Genomic DNA, 19,643 nt, shown 5'->3' on the forward strand with positions numbered 1-19,643 from the left:
TGCTATGTCTCTTCAGAGTAAATTTTTCATGCTCATACTTGAAAATTGTTTAGTTAAAAGCATTATGTTAATTTTTATAAGGTTTAAACATGATATACTTTCTTAATATGTTGCATTGAGATTTTATATTCTCTGATGTGATTATAGCCTAACAAGGCCTTTTTATAAATAAGGATGATAATATTTGTTAAAATTTAATGTAAATGCTAAAATATAAATATTATTGTGCTATACACCATCCTAGAGATTGTAATTCCAATTTACTTCCATTGCTGCCTCATTGAATGGCAGAATTCCTATATTTCATAGTGTTATGTGTTTTTTTTATTTTCTTGGAATACCAGTTATTCCATAAAAATTGGGGAAAATGGGTTAACTGTACAATTTATTAAATTAGTGTACACTTTTAACTTGTACTGTCTTTCATTTTTGATAGAAATTGTATTTAATATTTCTTGTGTCATGCTTGAGGCTATTGCAGCTCTGTGTCTGAATTTCTTATGGTTATGAGGTACAAAGGAGATTAAGTACCAACTAAAAAATCAAGGAGCAAGGGAAGAAGAGTGAATTTTGTGAGGCTGCTACCCAAGGATGAGTGACAGCTCACTTAAAAGGTCTGTTTTCCATCTGTCATGTAGCACCCATTAGATGCAGTTTTTGGTCAGCGCTGTCTCCTGACCTGTGCTGGGGCACTTGGTTGAAGAATGCTAGTTAGAGTAGCCCAGACTGTACCAAGGAGGAAGCTATCATTTAATTAGTATGGGTGATTTCTATCCATGTCCCAGCCTTGGTTCATTTGTTGGAATGGCTGTGCTGTGGGGAAAGACATAGATTTTTTCTTAGAATTTGTCATCACTTTTAGCACATATATGACTCAGATTGTTTCAGCCTCTTGTCACTGTCTGATACTAAAGCCTTGTCTGTTAAAATGACAGGCCTTCTGTAACACACTAAATCTTTGTCACTTTAAACATACTTGCTGTTACTAGATTGCATGGTTAAGAACATATATTTTCTTGAATTCCAACCAAATCTGTAAGAATCGTTTGGTAAGTGGCTTGCTGCGGGCTTGTTCTTGTCCTCAGAAATAACTATAGTAGTGATGCCTGATCACTAGACATTTATTTATTGCCTAGACATTAGTTTACTTCATTGGTTGATAGATCTATGTCCTTATTGTTTCCAGCAGATTTGCATTTAAAAATGTCTATATGCAAAAGAGCAAACGCTCCTTGCAGACATAACACTCAAACATCTTTTAAGGTCAATGTAACAGGGGATTTCAAACTATGCAGTTAATTTCTGATATCATGTTTTTTTAAGATTGCAAGTCCCATCAAAACATTTTAAATGAGTATTAAATTATTTTTATATATAAATTAGTAATAGTGAATATAAGCAGTATGTGTTCCACCTCAAAATACTGTAGGTACTGTAGTAAAAAAATCATGCTTCCAGATCCAAAGAAACTACTGCTTCTAGCCTAGGTATAATTAAGTTGTAGCAGAATCACCTCTCTGTGCTTCCACCTATGAGATGCTTCATTTTCTTGAGTCAGTCCAGTCAGGAGCAGCTTGTTCATCCATGGAGGCATCTTGCCGTCTTTTTTGACTTCTTGCTTCTAAGGATCAACTGTTGTTGAGCTTGGAGAAGGTAATCCTTGAAAATTAATCAGCTGTCCTGGAGTTCCCTTACTAGGACTGTATCAAATTGAATCTTTCCAAGCTGATCCCTGAAAAGGTTAAAGTCTTCTTGCCTGAAGCCCTGTGTTAGTATCCTGCTTTTTGCTTTCTTCCCTCCTTGTAAGACCATTAACTACCATCTCATGGCCACTGCAGCGAAGACTGTCTGTGGCCTGTGCACACCCAACTGGAGCATATTTTTTCCAGAGAAGTTATGCATAAAGCTGTAGAAGTCTGTTGGAGCTACAGCTTACTAAAGTCAATAAAAACAAAAAACCCTTAAAGAGGCCATGTGGCATATGATCAAATCATAAACTGCATATTCATTTAGAGATTTTATTAAGTTGTGTTTATGCAGAGATTTCATTATTTTTTATATTTGTTGATTTGTTTGATTTTTTTTGTTTGTTTTGCTTTGTTTTTGTTTGTTTAGGTTTTTTTTAACTGGCTTAGTCTATTTTGCCAGACACTGGTAAAAGTGCTACTGCTTTTTGACAAAGAGTTATTTCATTAGTTAAGTGCCTGACATATATATTGTGAACTCTCTCATTTTAATAGCACAAATGATTGGTAAGCAAAGAGAATTAAAAAAAAAATGAGTATTGCAAGAGGAGTTCCACATTAATTTTCTGTTACTAGTGGAAAAGACTACTTGTTACTATAAGCTTGGAACTCGGGATCTGCATGGCAAATTTTACTTCATTTCAGTTAATACCAGTGCTTGTAATTTTGCACAGCTAATTCTTTTCATTGTTGCCCCTGACCAGGCCTTATATTTTAAAAGATAATGGAAATTCATAGACTCAGTTAACAATAAATTCTTCTAAAGTCAATGAAGCTTTAGCCAGTGATCTCCATTGCCACATTGTTAGTAGGCAATGGTCTATATGTATTATCCCAAGTTTTCTTGCATCTTCTTCTGAAATATTTACTTTCAGAGTAGTGTAGATAGTGTGAGGATCTCAGTACAAGAGATACTCTTAGTGGATTAGCACTGTTTCTGCCTATTTTTGGAAGTGAAAAATTTTATATGCGCTTACATATTTTCTGAGCTAGGTTTTTATGTGTTGCTAAACTGACCGAAAACAGATAGTAAAATTTAAATGAAGCCCAATTTTTTTTAGTTGAACGACAACATCTTTTTGAGACAGTTTCTCAGGAAAGGATAGTATTCTTTGAAGTCAGTTAACTGCTACTTTCTTCTCAGGAACATTTGTCTTATTTAGCTTGTGGCTCTACAGTACTGGTATTGATCGCAGGCTGTGTAATGTTGGAACATCTTATTTAATTCCTGATGCTGTCAGGTGTTTTATCTAGCACATGCTGAATCTATGTTTTGATACTTTGCGTTATCTAATTTGTGTCTTAATAACTATGAGGAACTTGAGGCAACCACTGAACTCATTCCAAAGTGAGCTCAGCATATGTAAACATCTTCATAAAGTCTTCTCTTGGCTCAAGCATACTATGACATCAGATGTTGTAAAATCTGTTTAGGAAACCCTCGATCATTTCTGAGGATAGACATTGCGATTTTTTGGAAGATCAGATTTCAGTGCTTATCTCAAATGTTTTAGTACTCAAATTTGCTTATGAAAGTAAGAAAACAATTGGAAGTGCCCTGGAAATAAAGGTAAAGTTCTTCTAACATGTTTTCTAAACTGCTTTGCTCTAGACAGATTAAAACACTGAGCAATTTCCTCCCAAAAGGTAATAGATTCAGAATGTTCTGAAAGTTGTCTGTAGTAAAAATTCCAAAATTTTGAGTCTTTATGTAGCTCTCTTGGAGATGTTAACTTATTTATTTTCAGTTTGGAGACTTATATGCACAGGTATATGTGTAAGGTTATGAAGACTGACCTAATGCAGAGGTATATTTTACTAATGTCCTGTATTTGCATCGCTGCTTAGTAATACAATAGTGCAGTGACAGGAAATGAAACAGTGCTGGGGCTTAAACTGCAGATAGTTCCAAGTGTAGGAGTTGGCATTGGCTAAGGGCTGTCTACACTTGGCAGTTTGGGTGTGCCTCTTTCCTTTAGGAGAAGGAAAGGTTTTGGAGGAACAGCTGTTGCCACGCTATGCCCTTTGGTTTCCTGGTCACAGAAGGACCCTTGAAAGTTAACTGGTATAGAGAGAACCTAACACTTGGGTGGCATTCCTTAAGGAATCATAGCTTTTGCTGGGAAAACATAAATGCTTTAATGATTTATAAAGGTAAATAATCACATGCAGATTTTGGCAAAGATGGGAGGGCCAAGGGTTTAAGAAAGCAATCCTGTGCGAGAGCTGGAAAAGAAACAAAGCAGGAACAAAAGATAAGCTCATGCAATGATTTGTTGTATTTCTGTCACTGAAGTAGAACCCTAGGAATAAATGAGGACTTTTTGCTACGTTTTTTTTTTTGTTTGTTTTTGTTTTTTTTTTTTTTTTTTTTTGGGGGGGGGGGATGGCACTTGCTCATAGGCTGCAGGCTTAGGTGAACATTCAGGACTTTCTTTGACGAAGGAGGAGTTTCTGCATGTGACAGGGAAATTGAAAGTTTGGGAGGATTTCTATTTTAATTAAGACATAGTCCTAGTCTCAGTGTCTGCTTTGATCTTTCCCCAGCGTCTGTCGAATGCCAAAGTCTAATTCAGCTAAAGTGTAACTGTGGAAGGAAAATACCTTTTAATATTTTCAAGTGGAAAAAAGATAAAGAAGCATATATGATTTAATTTTCATTGAGCTCATCTTCTGTGGGGGAAGGGGTTTCCCTGGTCAATGACAGGTATGGAGATCTTGCATTAAGAATTCAGAAGACAGCCGGGTCTCAGTGCCAGTGCTTTTCTGCTTGCAGCTAAAGGAGGAGTAGGACAGGAGAGGATGAAAAGAAGAGATGTATTAGAGAGGGCTGACTTGGTTTCCCAGATTTTGATAAAAGGTATTTATAAATCTTCAGTTGATGTTTTATGTATCATGTGGTTTCATATCAGAGCACACTGATATGTGTCCCTCTTACTGCTACATAACACTACATTTTTATGAATGCACATGATGAACTTGAGGCAGAACATACACGCGTGCACTAGATTTTGTCTTTATTCCTCTGCTTTTATCTTTAGTTTCAATGCTTGAAGGTTACTGAATTTGCTATGCAGGGTAATTTTAAGGGGTGAGGACACTTTTGAAGACATATTTGGTAAATGTAAGCAAATATTTAAATTCTCATAACTTCTTATGGTTTCAGGTCGATGTACCTTTTTAATGGAGAAAAGGTGTAAATAAAAATAAGATATCTTCTGTTATAAATATTGCAGTTTTGAAGGGTCTTTTAAGTGGAAAAAAAGGGGAGAAAAGCAGAAAAATTTATGCCGGGGAAAGGCTACAAATTCAAATTTCTAATTGTTTTTGGCTAAAAGCTTTCTTCTGTAGATTTTAATTTGCGATGAATTTCTGCAGAAGGGAAGAAAAAAAAATAATCTCTCACCACTTTGTATTTTATTATTGTAGTAAGATCAAGGTATGATTTCCTTTCTCAGAACACATGCAAAACCAAATTAGCTTAATTTTTAAGATTTTCTTCTTCAGAAGTTGTATGTAAGTTCTATGAGATAGTAGAAAAGACAAATGGATTGACAAACAGCACACAAGCTATTACTGTGTTAAAGGAAAATTGTATAAATAATGGAAGTTGTTGCAAACGCCTGCCAATCAAAGTGCTTGAATGCCATGCAGTTTCTGCCAGCATGTCACTTCTCTGCTCCATTGATGACATCTGCTGCACAAAGGTGAGCTGGCCCATGGGCTGCTCCTGGGCAGATGTGTCACCTTTCTTTTCTTTCAAGCTGCTGGAGGAGTCTCGGGCTTGGTCTTTGCATAGGCCATGTGTCTTTCTCCATCTGTTGTCCTATGCATGGGAGTTCCCTGGGATGGGTGATGTTTTCACTAGGCAAAAGGTACACTTTCCTACTGTTCTGGGGGATTAAAATAGATCAGCAGGACGGACCTGAGCTGTTCATTGACATTTGTTCTTGGTGACAGGGCACGACAATAGTGCCATCAAATTCATTTGGGTTTTGTCCTGTTGTGGCTGTTAGCTTGCTATGGAAATAGTGGGGAGATCCCTGACACCTTTTCCTCTTTGTAGATCTCTGACACCTTTTACTCTTTATGCTTAGGGAGATGTCAATAAATATGAGTATTTATATTTAACCTGGGTTATGGTTTGTATGAAACCCCTGATGAGTATAACAGATCTTAACAGTATAATAGAATTTTCCAGGTTTTGTAGTATTTATGTTCTTAAACAGAGGAGTTGTGATGCTAGAGCGTATGTGAGAGCAATACAAATTCACGTTGTTGGCTTTTGACAGCTGTTATATCCAATTGAAGAATTTGATTACACTGTTAAAATAATATTTATTTTCCCAGTAGGTTCTGAATTGATCTTCAGTCATATTGTTTATAGGAAACATTTGCAGACTGTTAAAGGCTTATTACTGTGCTAAGCAGATTTTTGTTGATACGCAAGGGTGATGGGTTTCTGATCATATTAAAATCCCCAGTTTAATAGCCAGAAATCTGAGAAGGCAGTTTGAAATGGCAGTGTGTTTATTTTCAGTAAAAATCAATTCTGAAAAGATTGTACCCTACCCAGAGAGTGCTGCTGAGTTCTTGACACCAGCCTTTCTTTCTGGCATAGTTTAAAAGTCCGGAAAGTTTAGAGGATTGCATTAACTGATAGAGGATCATTTGGTTCAAATAGAAAACGCTTGCTTTATTTTACTCCAGTCTTAATCTTCACTATGGCATCCCACAGAACAGCAGCAGGGGAAAAAATGTTGCCCCTTTTGCCTTGGTTTGACTCTTTAGAGGCACTTACTTGATGCTCATATGGGGGTTCTGCATTCATGTGAGAATGCCTCGGTCCTGGGGTTTTGGGGATGGAGAAGATGAAAAAAAATAGATCTAATTGCCAGGTAACATTATTTATTCCTAACTCCTTCAGAAGCTTTCCTACCATGGAAGAGATGGCTGAGGGATCACCTCCCTCCAACTAGGAGTGGCAATATTTCCCATGAGAGCAAATATTAGAGTCTGTGGTATACAGATTCCAGTTTTATTGGGTGTTTCTAAATTTAGCTACAAACCATTCTTTGCCATGTAAATAACCTTCTCAGGAAAAAGCAAACCACTGCCAAATAAACCTTGAAAAAGAAATTCCTTTTCCTGATCTTGTTTGTGCATGCCACACAGTCAATCTGGTATTGAGTTACATAAAGTCAGCTTAGACTTGGAATTTTTATCTGTAATTAAAAAGTGTTTTCAGCAAAAATGATCATTTGGCACTGAGTTTATAGACTGTTAATTATATTACAGTAACTAATTCTGCCACACTTCGTGGCATAATACCCTGAAGTATGTGCCAACATAACAACACGTGCTGAGTCTTTTGTTTATACCTTGGCAGAAGTGTTCTCTCCTTCCAAAACAAACCAAAGTTACAGCTCTGCTTTACATACATCTGCTACAACTACTAGTTTAAGCTGTGTGCCTTTATGCTCCTCAGTCAGCTTTTCTACAAAGTTTACAGTTACATTTTTTTTAATGTTAAGTCTGTTTATCTCAATTATTTATTTATCTCTTTTTACTTTAGAAAAATACCAGGGACTCCAGCGAAAAAGACTGCCTGAAAGGCTTTACAGTTTCTGTTAGGTACAACCTTACTCTAGCAGCAGTGATGAGATGCATCTTTGCAGAAGAACTCAGGAGAGACTTTGGAAGGTAGTGGAAACCAGCAAAAGCTTCTCTAGTTCAGAGAGAGAGCTCACAAATGGAGATAGATAAAGCCTTGATGGCTGGAGAAAATTGTTCTATTAACTTACTCTGTGTCTGATCAGCTCAACTGTCCTGTATGTACAACAACAGGCTGTCACGGTTCACTTAAAGCCTCCAGTTATGCTACTGCTTGTCTTCATGCTTTCAAATGTCTCTGGCGCGAGTATCTTCCAAGACTGTGCAGCCTTACTATGAGAGGTACTTACTTCCCTTTTTTCTGATGTCTCAGGCTACTAGGATCAATGTAAAAGTTTCCAAGTCTTTATAAACAACTTGTATGTTCATAGAATCGTAGAATCACAGAATAGTTAGGATTGGAAAGGACCTCAGGATCATCTAGTTCCAACCCCCCTGCCATAGGCAGGGACACCTCACACTAAACTATCCCACCCAGGGCTTTATCCAACCTGGCCTTGAACACTGCCAGGGATGGAGCATTCACAGCCTCCCTGGGCAACCTATTCCAGTGCCTCACCACCCTAACAGGAAAGAATTTCCTCCTTATATCCAATCTAAACTTCCCCTGTTTAAGTTTTAACCCATTACCCCTTGTCCTGTCACTACAGTCCCTGACGAAGAGACCCTCCCCAGCATCCCTATAGGCCCCCTTCAGGTACTGGAAGGCTGCTATTAGGTCCCCACGCAGCCTTCTCTTCTCCAGTCTGAACAGCCCCAACTTCCTCAACCTATCTTCATACGGGAGGTGCTCCAGTCCCCTGATCATCCTCGTGGCCCTCCTCTGGACTTGTTCCAGCAGTTCCATGTCCTTTTTATGTTGAGGATACCAGAACTGCACACAATACTCCAGGTGAGGTCTCACAAGAGCAGAGCAGAGGGGCAGGATCACCTCCTTCGACCTGTTGGTCACACTCCTTTTGATGCAGCCCAGGATACGGTTGGCTTTCTGGGCTGCGAGCGCACACTGCCGGCCCATGTTCATTTTCTCATCGACCAGCACCCCCAAGTCCTTCTCTGCAGGGCCGCTCTGAATCTCTTCTTTGCCCAATCTGTAGCTGTGCCTGGGATTGCTCCGACCCAGGTGTAGGACCTTGCACTTGTCATGGTTGAACTTCATAAGGTTGGCATCGGCCCACCTCACAAGCGTGTCAAGGTCCCTCTGGATGGCATCCCTTCCCTCCAGCGTATCAACCGGACCACACAGCTTGGTGTCATCGGCAAACTTGCTGAGGATGCACTCAATCCCACTGTCCATGTCAGCGATGAAGATGTTAAACAAGACCGGTCCCAACACTGATCTCTGAGGGACACCACTCGTTACCGGTCTCCAGCTGGACATTGAGCCATTGACCACAACTCTTTGTGTGTGGCCATCCATCCAGTTCTTTATCCACCTAGTGGTCCATCCATCAAATTGATATTTCTCCAATTTAGAGAGAAGGATGTGGTGTGGGACAGTGTTCCCAGGCTCTGTAGTGGGCTGACCCACATTTAAGGTTCTGAAGGGTCTAAGTTCAGGTTTCTGTAAGTGTTGGTTGTGTTGCTTTTCTACTTTTAAACATTGGCAAAGGTAAACCAAAAGGGTTATCTAGTAGCTGCCTTCAAGTATTTGAGGAGCAATTACAATGTCGTTGGAGCCAAAATCACATTAGAATGCTAAGTATTATAACAAGAGCAGAAAGTGCAGCTTGGTTTGTTTGACTTGAGAAGAAAATTCCTTCTGGAGGATGGGATAGTGCAGAACTAGAGCGGGTTGCATAAAGGCTATAGAACCTCTTTCTCGGAAAGTTTTTCAAGACCTAGCTAGACAAAGCAACAACTCAATTGGGAATTTCTTGCTGGACATACTACCACATAGAGCTCAAGGCCAGAAAGGAGACCTCCAAAGGTTTTTATTGTTGATGTTATCCTGTATCTTGATTCTGAACTGGATTAGTTGGACCCCAGCCATGTGGTCACTCAGTTCAGCCTCTTGCTCAGTGCGCTCCCGTGGAAGGAGTTTGCTGGCCATGATCATTCTCCTACTAAGCCATGTATTCCCAGGTCCTCCAGTATCAGGCCTGACCTTTAAAGGCATACAAAGTTTCCAGTGGAAAATGTTTTTTTGTTAACGATTTATTTTCAATTTACTAGTGGTCTGGTCTGACATTCCCTTGGTTGCTAATGTGTGAGCAGTGATAGGAATGTATGGGTAAGGCAAAATGGGGCTTTTATATTGGGAAAGGTCACCCATGGAAACATGATGCAATTAAGCAGGGATGGGAGAAGGGAAAGAAATACCATTCTACTATTCTTAAATATAGCTCCCTTTGTCTCATGGTGATTGACAATTCATATTTTGAGCAAAATACCCTTCACTTGTTTAAAAAACTCCATGTACGGAAGAATACATTTACCTAACCAGTAGCATGCAGACCTAAAGGAAAGAGGTAAAGAGAAGACACCAGGGAGAGATTCATATTTATTTTATGGTTGGATGGTATATAGGCAGTCAGATTATGGCTCCTGAGTACGTCAGCAAAATCCTTGAATTACAGTAGGAAATAAAATGAAAAAGTAAGTTTAGTTGGGTAAAAAAAAATATAAATCTTTTAATAGGAAATCGTTTTTTGTGGGGAGAAGGTTTTAATTAATCTTGAAATCTGAGGAACTATCCGTATTTACTTTTGTGGAATCTGTATCTACTGGCATGCAGTACTTGCATACGGACAGCACAAAATTAAGGCCATTTGCCATCCATTTACAGTTTCTTTTTAAACACTACTGGAAAGAGGCTTGTTTTGGGAGGATGTAGTTTTTCAGTGATTTGATGTATGGGAAAGGTGATACCTGGGACAGAAAGTGCTTTTGCTTTCCTGTAGAACTGAGAGCAGGAAGGCTGTCTTCTGTGCTGAAAGAGAAGGTTATGAGCTTGTTTGGTCATGTGGAGGAATAGATTTCTAAAACATTTCTCAAAAACATTTGCTTCTCAAAATAATGTAACTTTTTGCAGACTTTCTGCTTTTTCTCATCCAAATTCATGGACTGTGCACCTTCTTAGAACCTACTTTTCTTTCACATATGCAATGGTGCATACCACTGACTATTAAATAGTAACTCTTCTGTATAACAGGTAAATATAGAAAGGCTTCAGGCATTCAGTAAAATACATTTCAGTTTATGCTGAAGAAAAAGAACTTAATCCTTGGCAAGTTGCATGGTTCTAAAAGATAAAATTAAATTAGTTAAACATTATTCTCCTTGTGAAAACCTGCTGTATTAAGAGTAGCCTTTAAAATTACTTTCTTGAACAGTATTTTCATGTGGGAATATGATCCATTTAGCAGTTGCTCATTCATGTGATTACTGACCTAGTAATTGATCACTTAATCTGTAAGTTTATAAGCGTGTATATGTTTTAGTTTCACAAGTATGTTATCTGGCTCTTTGAATACCTTAACAAAATAGTCAGGTACATGGAACTAGGTGTTTCTGTTACTTTGCTTTTCATTGAAGACATAACTGCTTTAAAAATGGACTGTGAATATTTAAATATTCAGAACAATAATGTCTTTAAAACAGATGATTTTGCATTCCTGGCAGAGCAACCTGTCAGTGAATGGCAGATTTGCGATGTGTTGAACCAGGTTTCTGATTAATCCCTTATTTCTAGTTCAAATGAGTACTCTTCTAATTTTTTTTTAAGTACATTGCTCCTTTAATTGAATGATTAAAAAAAAAATTAAAAATATAAAAAGAGAGAGAAACCAGAATCCATGCAGCAAACATCATTGGTATTCAGCAGAAACTGTGTGGAGAAATTTAAGTTCTGGATATTTCTGGCTTTGGAATATAGGCTCATAGAATAGTTAGGGTTGGAAAGGACCTTAAGATCATCTAGTTCCAACTCCCCTGCCATGGGCAGGGATGCCTCACACTAGACCAGGCTGCTCAAAGCCCCATCCAACCTGGTCTTCTATACTGCCAGGGCTGGGGCATCCACAACTTCATCCACAACATCCACAACCTCACCAAACCTCACCACTCTCACAATAAATAATTTCTTCCCTATATCTAACCCAAATCTGCCCTGTGTCTATCTTCACTTGAAATTTACCATTCTTCTTGTCTACTGCTAGTTGCAAAAAATATATAATACGTATGTTATTTTTTCCCATGTAATTTGTTGAAGGCACAAAAGGGTATTTTTTATATTTCTTTCTTTTGAACAAATAATAGAGATGTTCATCTCCCATAACTGATATCTTTTTTTCCAGAAGCCTTTTCTGTTGTCAGCGCTTTACAATAGGAATAAGGAATAAATGAGTACTATTAGTAAGGAAATGTGATGTTCTGTCTGTTTGGCAAGAAATATTTCATCACACTTGATGTGGCTAGTTTCCTCCAAGTCAGATAGATATCTGGCTAAAAAGTGAATCTATCTGGAAGACAGTGGTGGTACAGAGGACATAGGAATGAACCCTTTGTTATAGAAGTATTCCCATTTTAAGCATTTTAAGTCATAAATTTCAGGTGAAGATTATTTGTGGCAGTGGTTTGCTTGTTAATAGCTCACTTTGAAAAGGAATGGGAATCCTTGCATGGTATAATTAGCATTGTTTATGAAGTCAAATGTAGTGGAAAATGTTTATTATGGGATGTGATACAGGTTCCTCCTTGTGGGGACTCCAGTATTGTCTTCTGTGTATTCTGTGTATTATAAGATTACAATACTGAGCCAGAATAGGTATCTGCAGAAACATCTCTGTAACCTTGTACAGTCTTGCTTTAAGAACTGAGTGCAGCATGGAAGTCTGTTTTTTGCTTACTTTTTTTGTTCATTTCTAGGTTTAATTTCTGCTTCATACTGGCCTTTATCACACCTGTTGCTTCAGTGGGGAAATATGATATCACCTCTTGGTAATATATATTGAATGCTAGTGCAAGTGAAAAACTTCATGTAGCTGTAAGTATTTTATAGCTACATTTATTACACATGTTGCACATAGTGTGCTTTACAGTAATCAGGAAAGAATAATGGATTTTGTATGTTGTTCTGAGTTAATGATACTATAAATATTCTTTTAGGAGAATAATACACATAATATGTGAGGCACATAGTATGCAACTTGTCAACACAAACTTTGGGGAGAATAAAATGACTGTATAACATCTTTCTTGTTTCAATGAAACAAGTGGGGTTGTAAACAGTATCCTCCAGGGCTGGAATATTTGCTGAGGAGGGGTAGTAATCTGTACTCTGAACATTCTCAGAAATACAGATTTCTGAGAAAAAGAAGGAATAATCCATCTTCTTAATAACTTAATTGCCACAAGCTGGATTTACTGTGGAGACTTTTTGAAGTGGACTACAAAGCAGAACAAAAATCTATGTAATCATATTACCTCTAGCTGAAAGAATTTGATGTTACACTGTGTCCCTTAAGCACAAATTGAAATCTTAAAAATGAATTTTACAGAAAGGATGGCACTTCAGCCCAGGTCTCATTGTCAGCTTTTGACAATGGTCCTCTGATTATCCTGAACTTAGGAGTTTGTAAGCTCTAAGAGATATCGCACTCACAGGGAGATGCTGATTGCAGCCCACTGCGGTCTAGAAGAGTTCAAAGGGCCTCACTTGAGACTGCGTTTATAGGGTCATAAGATGATTGTCATTAGAAAAATTTCATCCTAGCTGCAACCTGGGCCAGTAGTTACTAGAAATTTAAAACTTCCAGTGATAATGGTACCATTCCACTTGTGCATGATCAAGGAATGTTCTGAGACTGTCAAGGAATGACTGAATATCCCTATTCTTGCTTACTGCCTTAGCCAGATGACCCGAGTTCATGGTAAGATCAGTGACTCCCTCCTTAGCCATGCAGATGTTCCTGGTACAGCAAGGGATGCTTCACCACCCAACTCATTGCACAAAAACCAAGGCCTGATGGAAACTCCTGAGACAGTAGAGTAGCCCAGAGGATTGGGGTGAGAGGATATGCACCACTGCAGACAGAAAATTGTATACCTCAAAGATTTAATCTCGTATACTAATAATAGCTTGAAAAATATTATTCACAGCTGAGTATGCTTTAGAACATTTGTATTCTCTTGCATTATTGGTTTTTGGTTTTTTGTTTTTTGTTTTTTGTTTTTTCCCTCTTGCGTATGGTTTTCTTCTTTGGTTGTGGTGGGGTTTTTTTGTGTGTTTTAGGAGTTTTTTGAGTTGATGTAGGGTTTCGTTGTTTGGGGTTTTTTGGGGTTTTTTTTGTGTGTGTGTTTTTGTTTTTCTGCCTTTGTTTTTTATTTCCCCCAAAGGTGTCTTTGTATTGCTTTTTAGCTTAGTCAGCTCTCACAGTTGTAGTTCTGCAGTAATAATCAATATGAAATCAAATGTTTTTAATTTTCCATACTGAATATTTTGGAACACAAGAAATGATTCTTCTAATTTCTTCCAAATATTTTACTTTCTCACTTTATTTGTGTTGTGCTGATCCCATCAACATTAAATTCTGATAAACCCACATCAAAGAAAGCGTCACTTTTCATTATTTCCCGCTGTCTGGAGGCTTTTGGATACTATAAGCTTAGATTTTTGGAGGAATTAAGAATGTAGTGACCACATAAGCTTTCTCAATCTTTGCAGAGGTTTGAACAAGAATCAGGCTCTTGCTATCTTCTATTGCCATAGAGCCCTAAGATAAAACCCTAGGGAGAGCACTTCCCTGAGATTAAAAGGTTATCTGGTAAGACAGCTTGGAGAACAGATTGAGGAACAAGATTTGATACATAAATTTCTGTGTGAGGTAACTTGAACAGTACATAACATGAATGTGTATGCAAACAGATCTGTTTCCTACAGGCTTCAGCCTCTGGTGCACAGTTGCCACACAGTTGGTTGAATGGCTCCTGTGAAAATCATGTGGAGGAGAATGAGGAAGATTCCTATGAGTTGGCATAACAGCATTTGACAAGTGGAGTTAGTTGCAGCTAAATGCAAGCTTGAAAAGAATTTGTCTGGAAGTTGTGAAGAGCATCTCTCAAATACTGTGGTGGTGTTTTTATGCTCAGGAAAGACTGAGGCAGATAAGCTGTTTGTCTCTTTACTGTGAGCTGCAGACTAGAATGAAGTCTTTCATACAGTGATGCTCACTTCTTAAATATTGTAATAAAATGAATCCTGTAGGGCCTTTCTGGCACTCTCCCTGCAAAGAAGGCCAGAAGTGAAGAATGAAAACTGAAGCATCCCTATAGGTATGCTTCAAACACAAGATAAGAATACAGAAGTTAAGAATTTAAACAAAAGAAGCTTCTTACTGAGGTCAGAGCAGCAGTCTGTCTTAGCCTATCAACCTGTTTCTGGTAGTGGAAATACAGGATACTGTTCCATATCCTCTCCTGTGAAGACAGGCTGAGAGAATTGGGGTTCTTCAGCCTGGAGAAAGAGAAGGCTCAGGGGAGACCTTAGAGCAGCCTTCAGGTACCTAAATGGGTTCATAAGAAATCTGGAGACAGACTTTTTGCAAGGGCATGTAGTGATAAGACAAAGATAAATGGCTTTGAACTAAGAAAGGGAAGATTTAGCTTAGATATTAGGAAGAAGTGCTTCACTATGAGGATGGTAAGGCACTGGAATAGGTTGCCCAGGGAAGCTGTGGCTTGCATCATCCCTGGAAAGCTTCAGGGTCAGGCTGGATTGGATTTTGAGCAACCTGGTCTAGTGGAAGGTGTCCCTGCCCATGGCAGGGAGGTTGGAGCTAGATGATCTTTAAGGTCCCTTCCAAGCTAAACCTTCCTATAGTACTCTAATTTTGGAAAGTGTTTTCCTTTAACTTACCCAATTTTTGTTTTCAACTAGATAGATGCTGTCTGCCTAAAGAACACTTGTGATGACAGATTCCCCAGGATCACTACCTGCTGGCTAAATGAGGTATTTTTGTTTGTTTTGAAACCGATCTAGTTGATGCTGAGTCTCAGCATCATTGCACAGGGCTTGATGGAAGGAACTTTTGTATTAATCTTACCCATTGTTTTCATGATCTTATAAACCTTGCTCCTATCCTCCCCAGACTTTCACCTTTTAGAGTTCCACATTCTTTATTTTGCTTGAAGGGCAGCTGCTCCCAAGTGTAGAGCGCTTGGCTCTACACTTTCAACTCTGCTGTCTGCCCTGAGATACAGAGGCTGGAACTATACATAGGACTGTGGCATGGATGCACTGAATTTTGTCATTAGAAGTTGAAGAGAGATTCCTGAGTAAGACTGGTGTGGTTTGTTGTGTGCTTTATTATGCTTAGAGAATATGGGCTGGAGGGTGATCTTAAATTTAGTATATAGAAGTACAGTTTCTGTATTTGAGTAATACAGCACTTAAGATTACATAGTGGAGATTCTTTTCACATGCATTAATTTTGGAACAAGTCCAAAATTGGAGGAGATGGAGCAGCAGTTCATTTCTAGCTTAATAGCTGTGACTTCATAAAGGAGTAAGTGTAGAGCCTTGCAAATTTTTTGCCAAACCTAATTTTATTAATTTCTGTTCAGAACTGATTAAGGGACTTCTTACAAGGCACTTATTCATTTATGGTAGTTTCATGTCTGTTACTTTCCTATTTTTAGCAGAGAAAATCAGTGTAAAGAAAAATACAATTTCATTGTGATGCTCTGCAATTACAGAAGAAATTTAAAGTTTATTTCAAAGACAACTTAAGTGTTAAAGATTTTGAGGCAGTATATGTGTAATGTTTAGTTAAATTATTTTGGTGCAAAGTACATTTGAAAGCACTTTTCAAAGAAAACTTAGCAAGAAGGATATCAATGTAAGCAATAAGAAAGCATATGGGTTGTCTAATTAATTACATTAATTAAATGTACCTAACTGGTTTTTGAAATTGCCATGCAAAATATCTCTTTTGTATTAGAATTGCAACCTATTATATATTGTACTTTATTTAGATTTATTATGTTTTTTTGGTGTTTGTGGCTTTTGTCTTTTTAGGCGTTTTAATACCTTACAGGAAGTTAAGATGAATTTATATTAAGCCACTCGTTAGAGTTTTGGTTGTTTCCCCTTTTCTCTTCAAAGTATCATATCAAGGGAAACTTTTAATAGTTGCTTGTATCTAGGTTTATTAGCTTAAAGATCTTAGGCTTTTTGTCTTGTGGAGAGAAATGGTGTCGGCTCAGTACACAACAGTTGCCAATGGAAGCGTAGTAATTTCAGTGTATTTATACCTCTGCATACTGTCTCCTTCCATCTCTGGAGCAGCTAGTTCATTTACACATCTCTTTGCCAGCATCCCTTTCATTTTATTATGCATATTCATATGTCAGAAAAAAAAAAAGTTCTGTGAATGTTTAAAATGTGTGTGTGTAAATACATATGCATGAGTACCTACAAATATATCAACTTATGGCTCAACAGAGGAGGAAAATTTTACCTTTTCATTGTACTGAAATCAGTCTGTTAAGTACCTGTTAAAATCATAAAAATAACATGTGATATTAAAACAGATTTTTGGCAATAAGTCTGACAGAAGCACTTGGAAATTTTCTCCCATCTTTTATATCTTGTTGAAAGAATAATCTGAGTTTATTTCTTACCTTTCAACTTAGCGAAAATTTTTGCATTTAGTGTCTTGTAGTATTCTATGCAGACAAAAAATATTTTTATGTTCAAGTTTTGTGGATTTGTGTTGTTGTTTTGCTGATTTTTTTTTTTTTTTTTTTTTTTTTTTTTTTTTAAAGCAAGAAGGGAGCATTGTCCAGATGCTTCTTGAACTCTGACAGGCTTGGGGCTGTGTTCACTTCTCTGGGGAACCTGTTCCAGTCACCAATCACCCTCTCAGTGAAGAACCTTTTCCTAATGTCCAGTCTTAACTTCCCCTGACACTTCATTCCATTTCCATGTATCTTGTCACTGGTCAGGGAATAAAGAAGATGGAGCCAGGCAGTGGCTCTGCAGTGGTTCCCACTGATAGGCCATGGGCACAAACAGGAACACAGGAAATTCTGTTGAAACATATAAGCTGTCTGGACACTATACTGTGCAGCTTGCTCTATTTTATCTTGCTGTGAGTTGGCTGAACCTAGGCAGTCTTCAGTGGTCCCTTCCAGCCTTTCCTCTACTGTGATCACTGTGGTGGGGTAGAGTTACACATTATGTGTCTACATAAATTGCCACACTTTGAGCTCTGTCTAGCTGTTATTTTTGCTTAAGTCCAGCACCCTCTCCTGGTCCTGTCTTACAGTGCCTTGTTCTTTTGCCAAATTTCTTAGCTGTTTTTCACATCTTTTAACTTGTGATACCCTGTCTGAGATATGTCAGAGCACTTTGCTGAATGGAAAAGAAGGCAAAAATTGCTGTCTGTGAGCCACTTGATGCTAACTCCCACAGTCCTTCAGATGCTTAAGATTTAAGAAATGCTGCTGAAGTACAAGAAGGACAGAAGCTGTCTGGAAGAACTTCAGTAGTAGTGGATTATTTCATCACCCTGTGGGAGGCAGTTAGTGCTGATTTTCTTCCATCTTAAAAAATGGCAGTACATGGTTTGATATAGTTAAAAATGTACTTTCGTAGTACACTGGAAGGCCAACCAAGCAGATATCCTGGTAGGAGTCTGTTATAGACCACTTAGGATGTAGTTACAGATGAAACGTTCTTCAAATAACTGGGAGAAGTTTCATGATTGCTTGCACTTGTTGTCATGGGGGACTTAAACCTACCAGATGTCTGCTGGAAGTACAACAGAGCAGAGAAGAAACAATCCAGGAGGTTCTTGGAGGGTGTGGAAGATAGCTTCCTAACCCAGCTGGTTAGTGAGCCAGGTAGGGGAGATGCCTGGCTAGATTTGCTGTTCATAAACAGGACTGGTGGGTGATGCAGTGACTGGGGGCTGCCTTGGGCAAAGGGATCATGAAATGATTGGATTTTCAGTCCTTGGAGAAGTCAGGAAGAAGCTCAGCAAAACCTCCACCTTAGACTTCTGGAGCGCTGACTTCATTAAAATGTCGCTATCAACCACTGTCAAAAAATAGAACTCTCTATTATCAGATGTTGCATCTTCAATTTAAATAGTAACTTAAGAATGTTGCACTGTGATTGTATTTAAGTTTCTGAAGATGGTGAAAGAAGTAGTACACATTTTAGTTCATTTGAAATCAGTTCTTCCTGCTCATCTGAGGAAAATAGTGGTGAAACTGAAGATGAGAGTAAAAGCTGAAAACAAATCCACCGAAGTTCTCAGTGGCACACACTACTCTGCCCACCTCACCGATGGCTAATGGAAGTGGTGAGATATTTCTGCATACTAGAGGCAGATCAATTCCCTGCCAGGGATCAGAAGCACTGGAACGAAGTTGAGAATTGAAAGAAGGGAGATTCAAGCTGGATATGAGGAAAATATTTTTTACAATGAGGGTGGCAAAATACTGGCACAGGTTGCTCAGAGACGTGGTAGATGTGCCACCCCTGGCTGGATATTGATTCTGAGGAACCTGGTCTAGTTGAAGATGTCCCCGCTTATTGCAGGGGGTTGGACTAGATACCCTTTTAATGTCCCTTCTAACCCAAACTGTTCTGTGATTCTGAGCATTACAGAAATGTTTCTTTTTGAATAGGTAAGAACATTTATCAGAAGGAAACTTCCTAGTCAGGGGGTCCTCTTCTATTGCTGTTATTTAAGTGTTAAACAGTTTTGATAGGTCTATTTAGAAATAGAATTAGCTGCTTAATTTTGCTTTTTTGTATCACTAGCTCTGATGAAAATGCTGCCTTCAGCTTGTCTAGGTCTTGCCTCCCACATGTTCCCTCAACCCGAGCTATGTTTGACAGCAATCCTGTTATTTTCCTCTCCCTCTTCTTGCTATGCAAAGCAAATTGTTTCCTTGTAATGTTCTTATCTTTAATTCAGTCCGCCTTGAACAAAAGTGACTAGAACTGAATATAATTTTGAATCTTTGTTGTGCTCTAGTTGAAATCTCTTTCTGGTTGAAATTTGTGACATTCGTTTATGCTGTGGTTGTGCTATATTGATGGTTCAGAGTAGTTCTGTGCAGCATTCCTTCTCTTCTACCCACAGAGATCTCAATGTCTCTAGTCTTGACATTGATAGCCTTAACCCTACTACCAAATCTTAACTATTTCCTTTATGAAGACCAACAACTATACTTCCTTTTTTAACCCTTTTTTTTCTTCTTTTTTTT

General features: G+C 38.2%; 1 protein-coding gene across 7 annotated transcripts in view; it reads left to right on the top strand.

The window, feature by feature from the left end:
* SNTG2 (syntrophin gamma 2) overlaps positions 1–19,643 on the top strand; it is a 268,538-nt gene that overhangs the window by 40,980 nt on the left and 207,915 nt on the right. For 3 of the 7 annotated variants that reach the window (XM_065679174.1, XM_065679177.1, XM_065679176.1), the window contains exon 3: positions 15,298–15,369. The exons of the other annotated variants lie outside the window; for them this stretch is intronic. In XM_065679174.1, coding sequence (XP_065535246.1) covers positions 15,298–15,369 — 72 coding nt within the window. The remainder of the gene's footprint in view (positions 1–15,297; positions 15,370–19,643) is intronic. 7 annotated transcript variants of the gene reach the window in all.

Source organism: Lathamus discolor, chromosome 5 (genome assembly GCF_037157495.1).
Source record: "Lathamus discolor isolate bLatDis1 chromosome 5, bLatDis1.hap1, whole genome shotgun sequence".
NCBI classification, from domain to species: domain Eukaryota; kingdom Metazoa; phylum Chordata; class Aves; order Psittaciformes; family Psittacidae; genus Lathamus; species Lathamus discolor.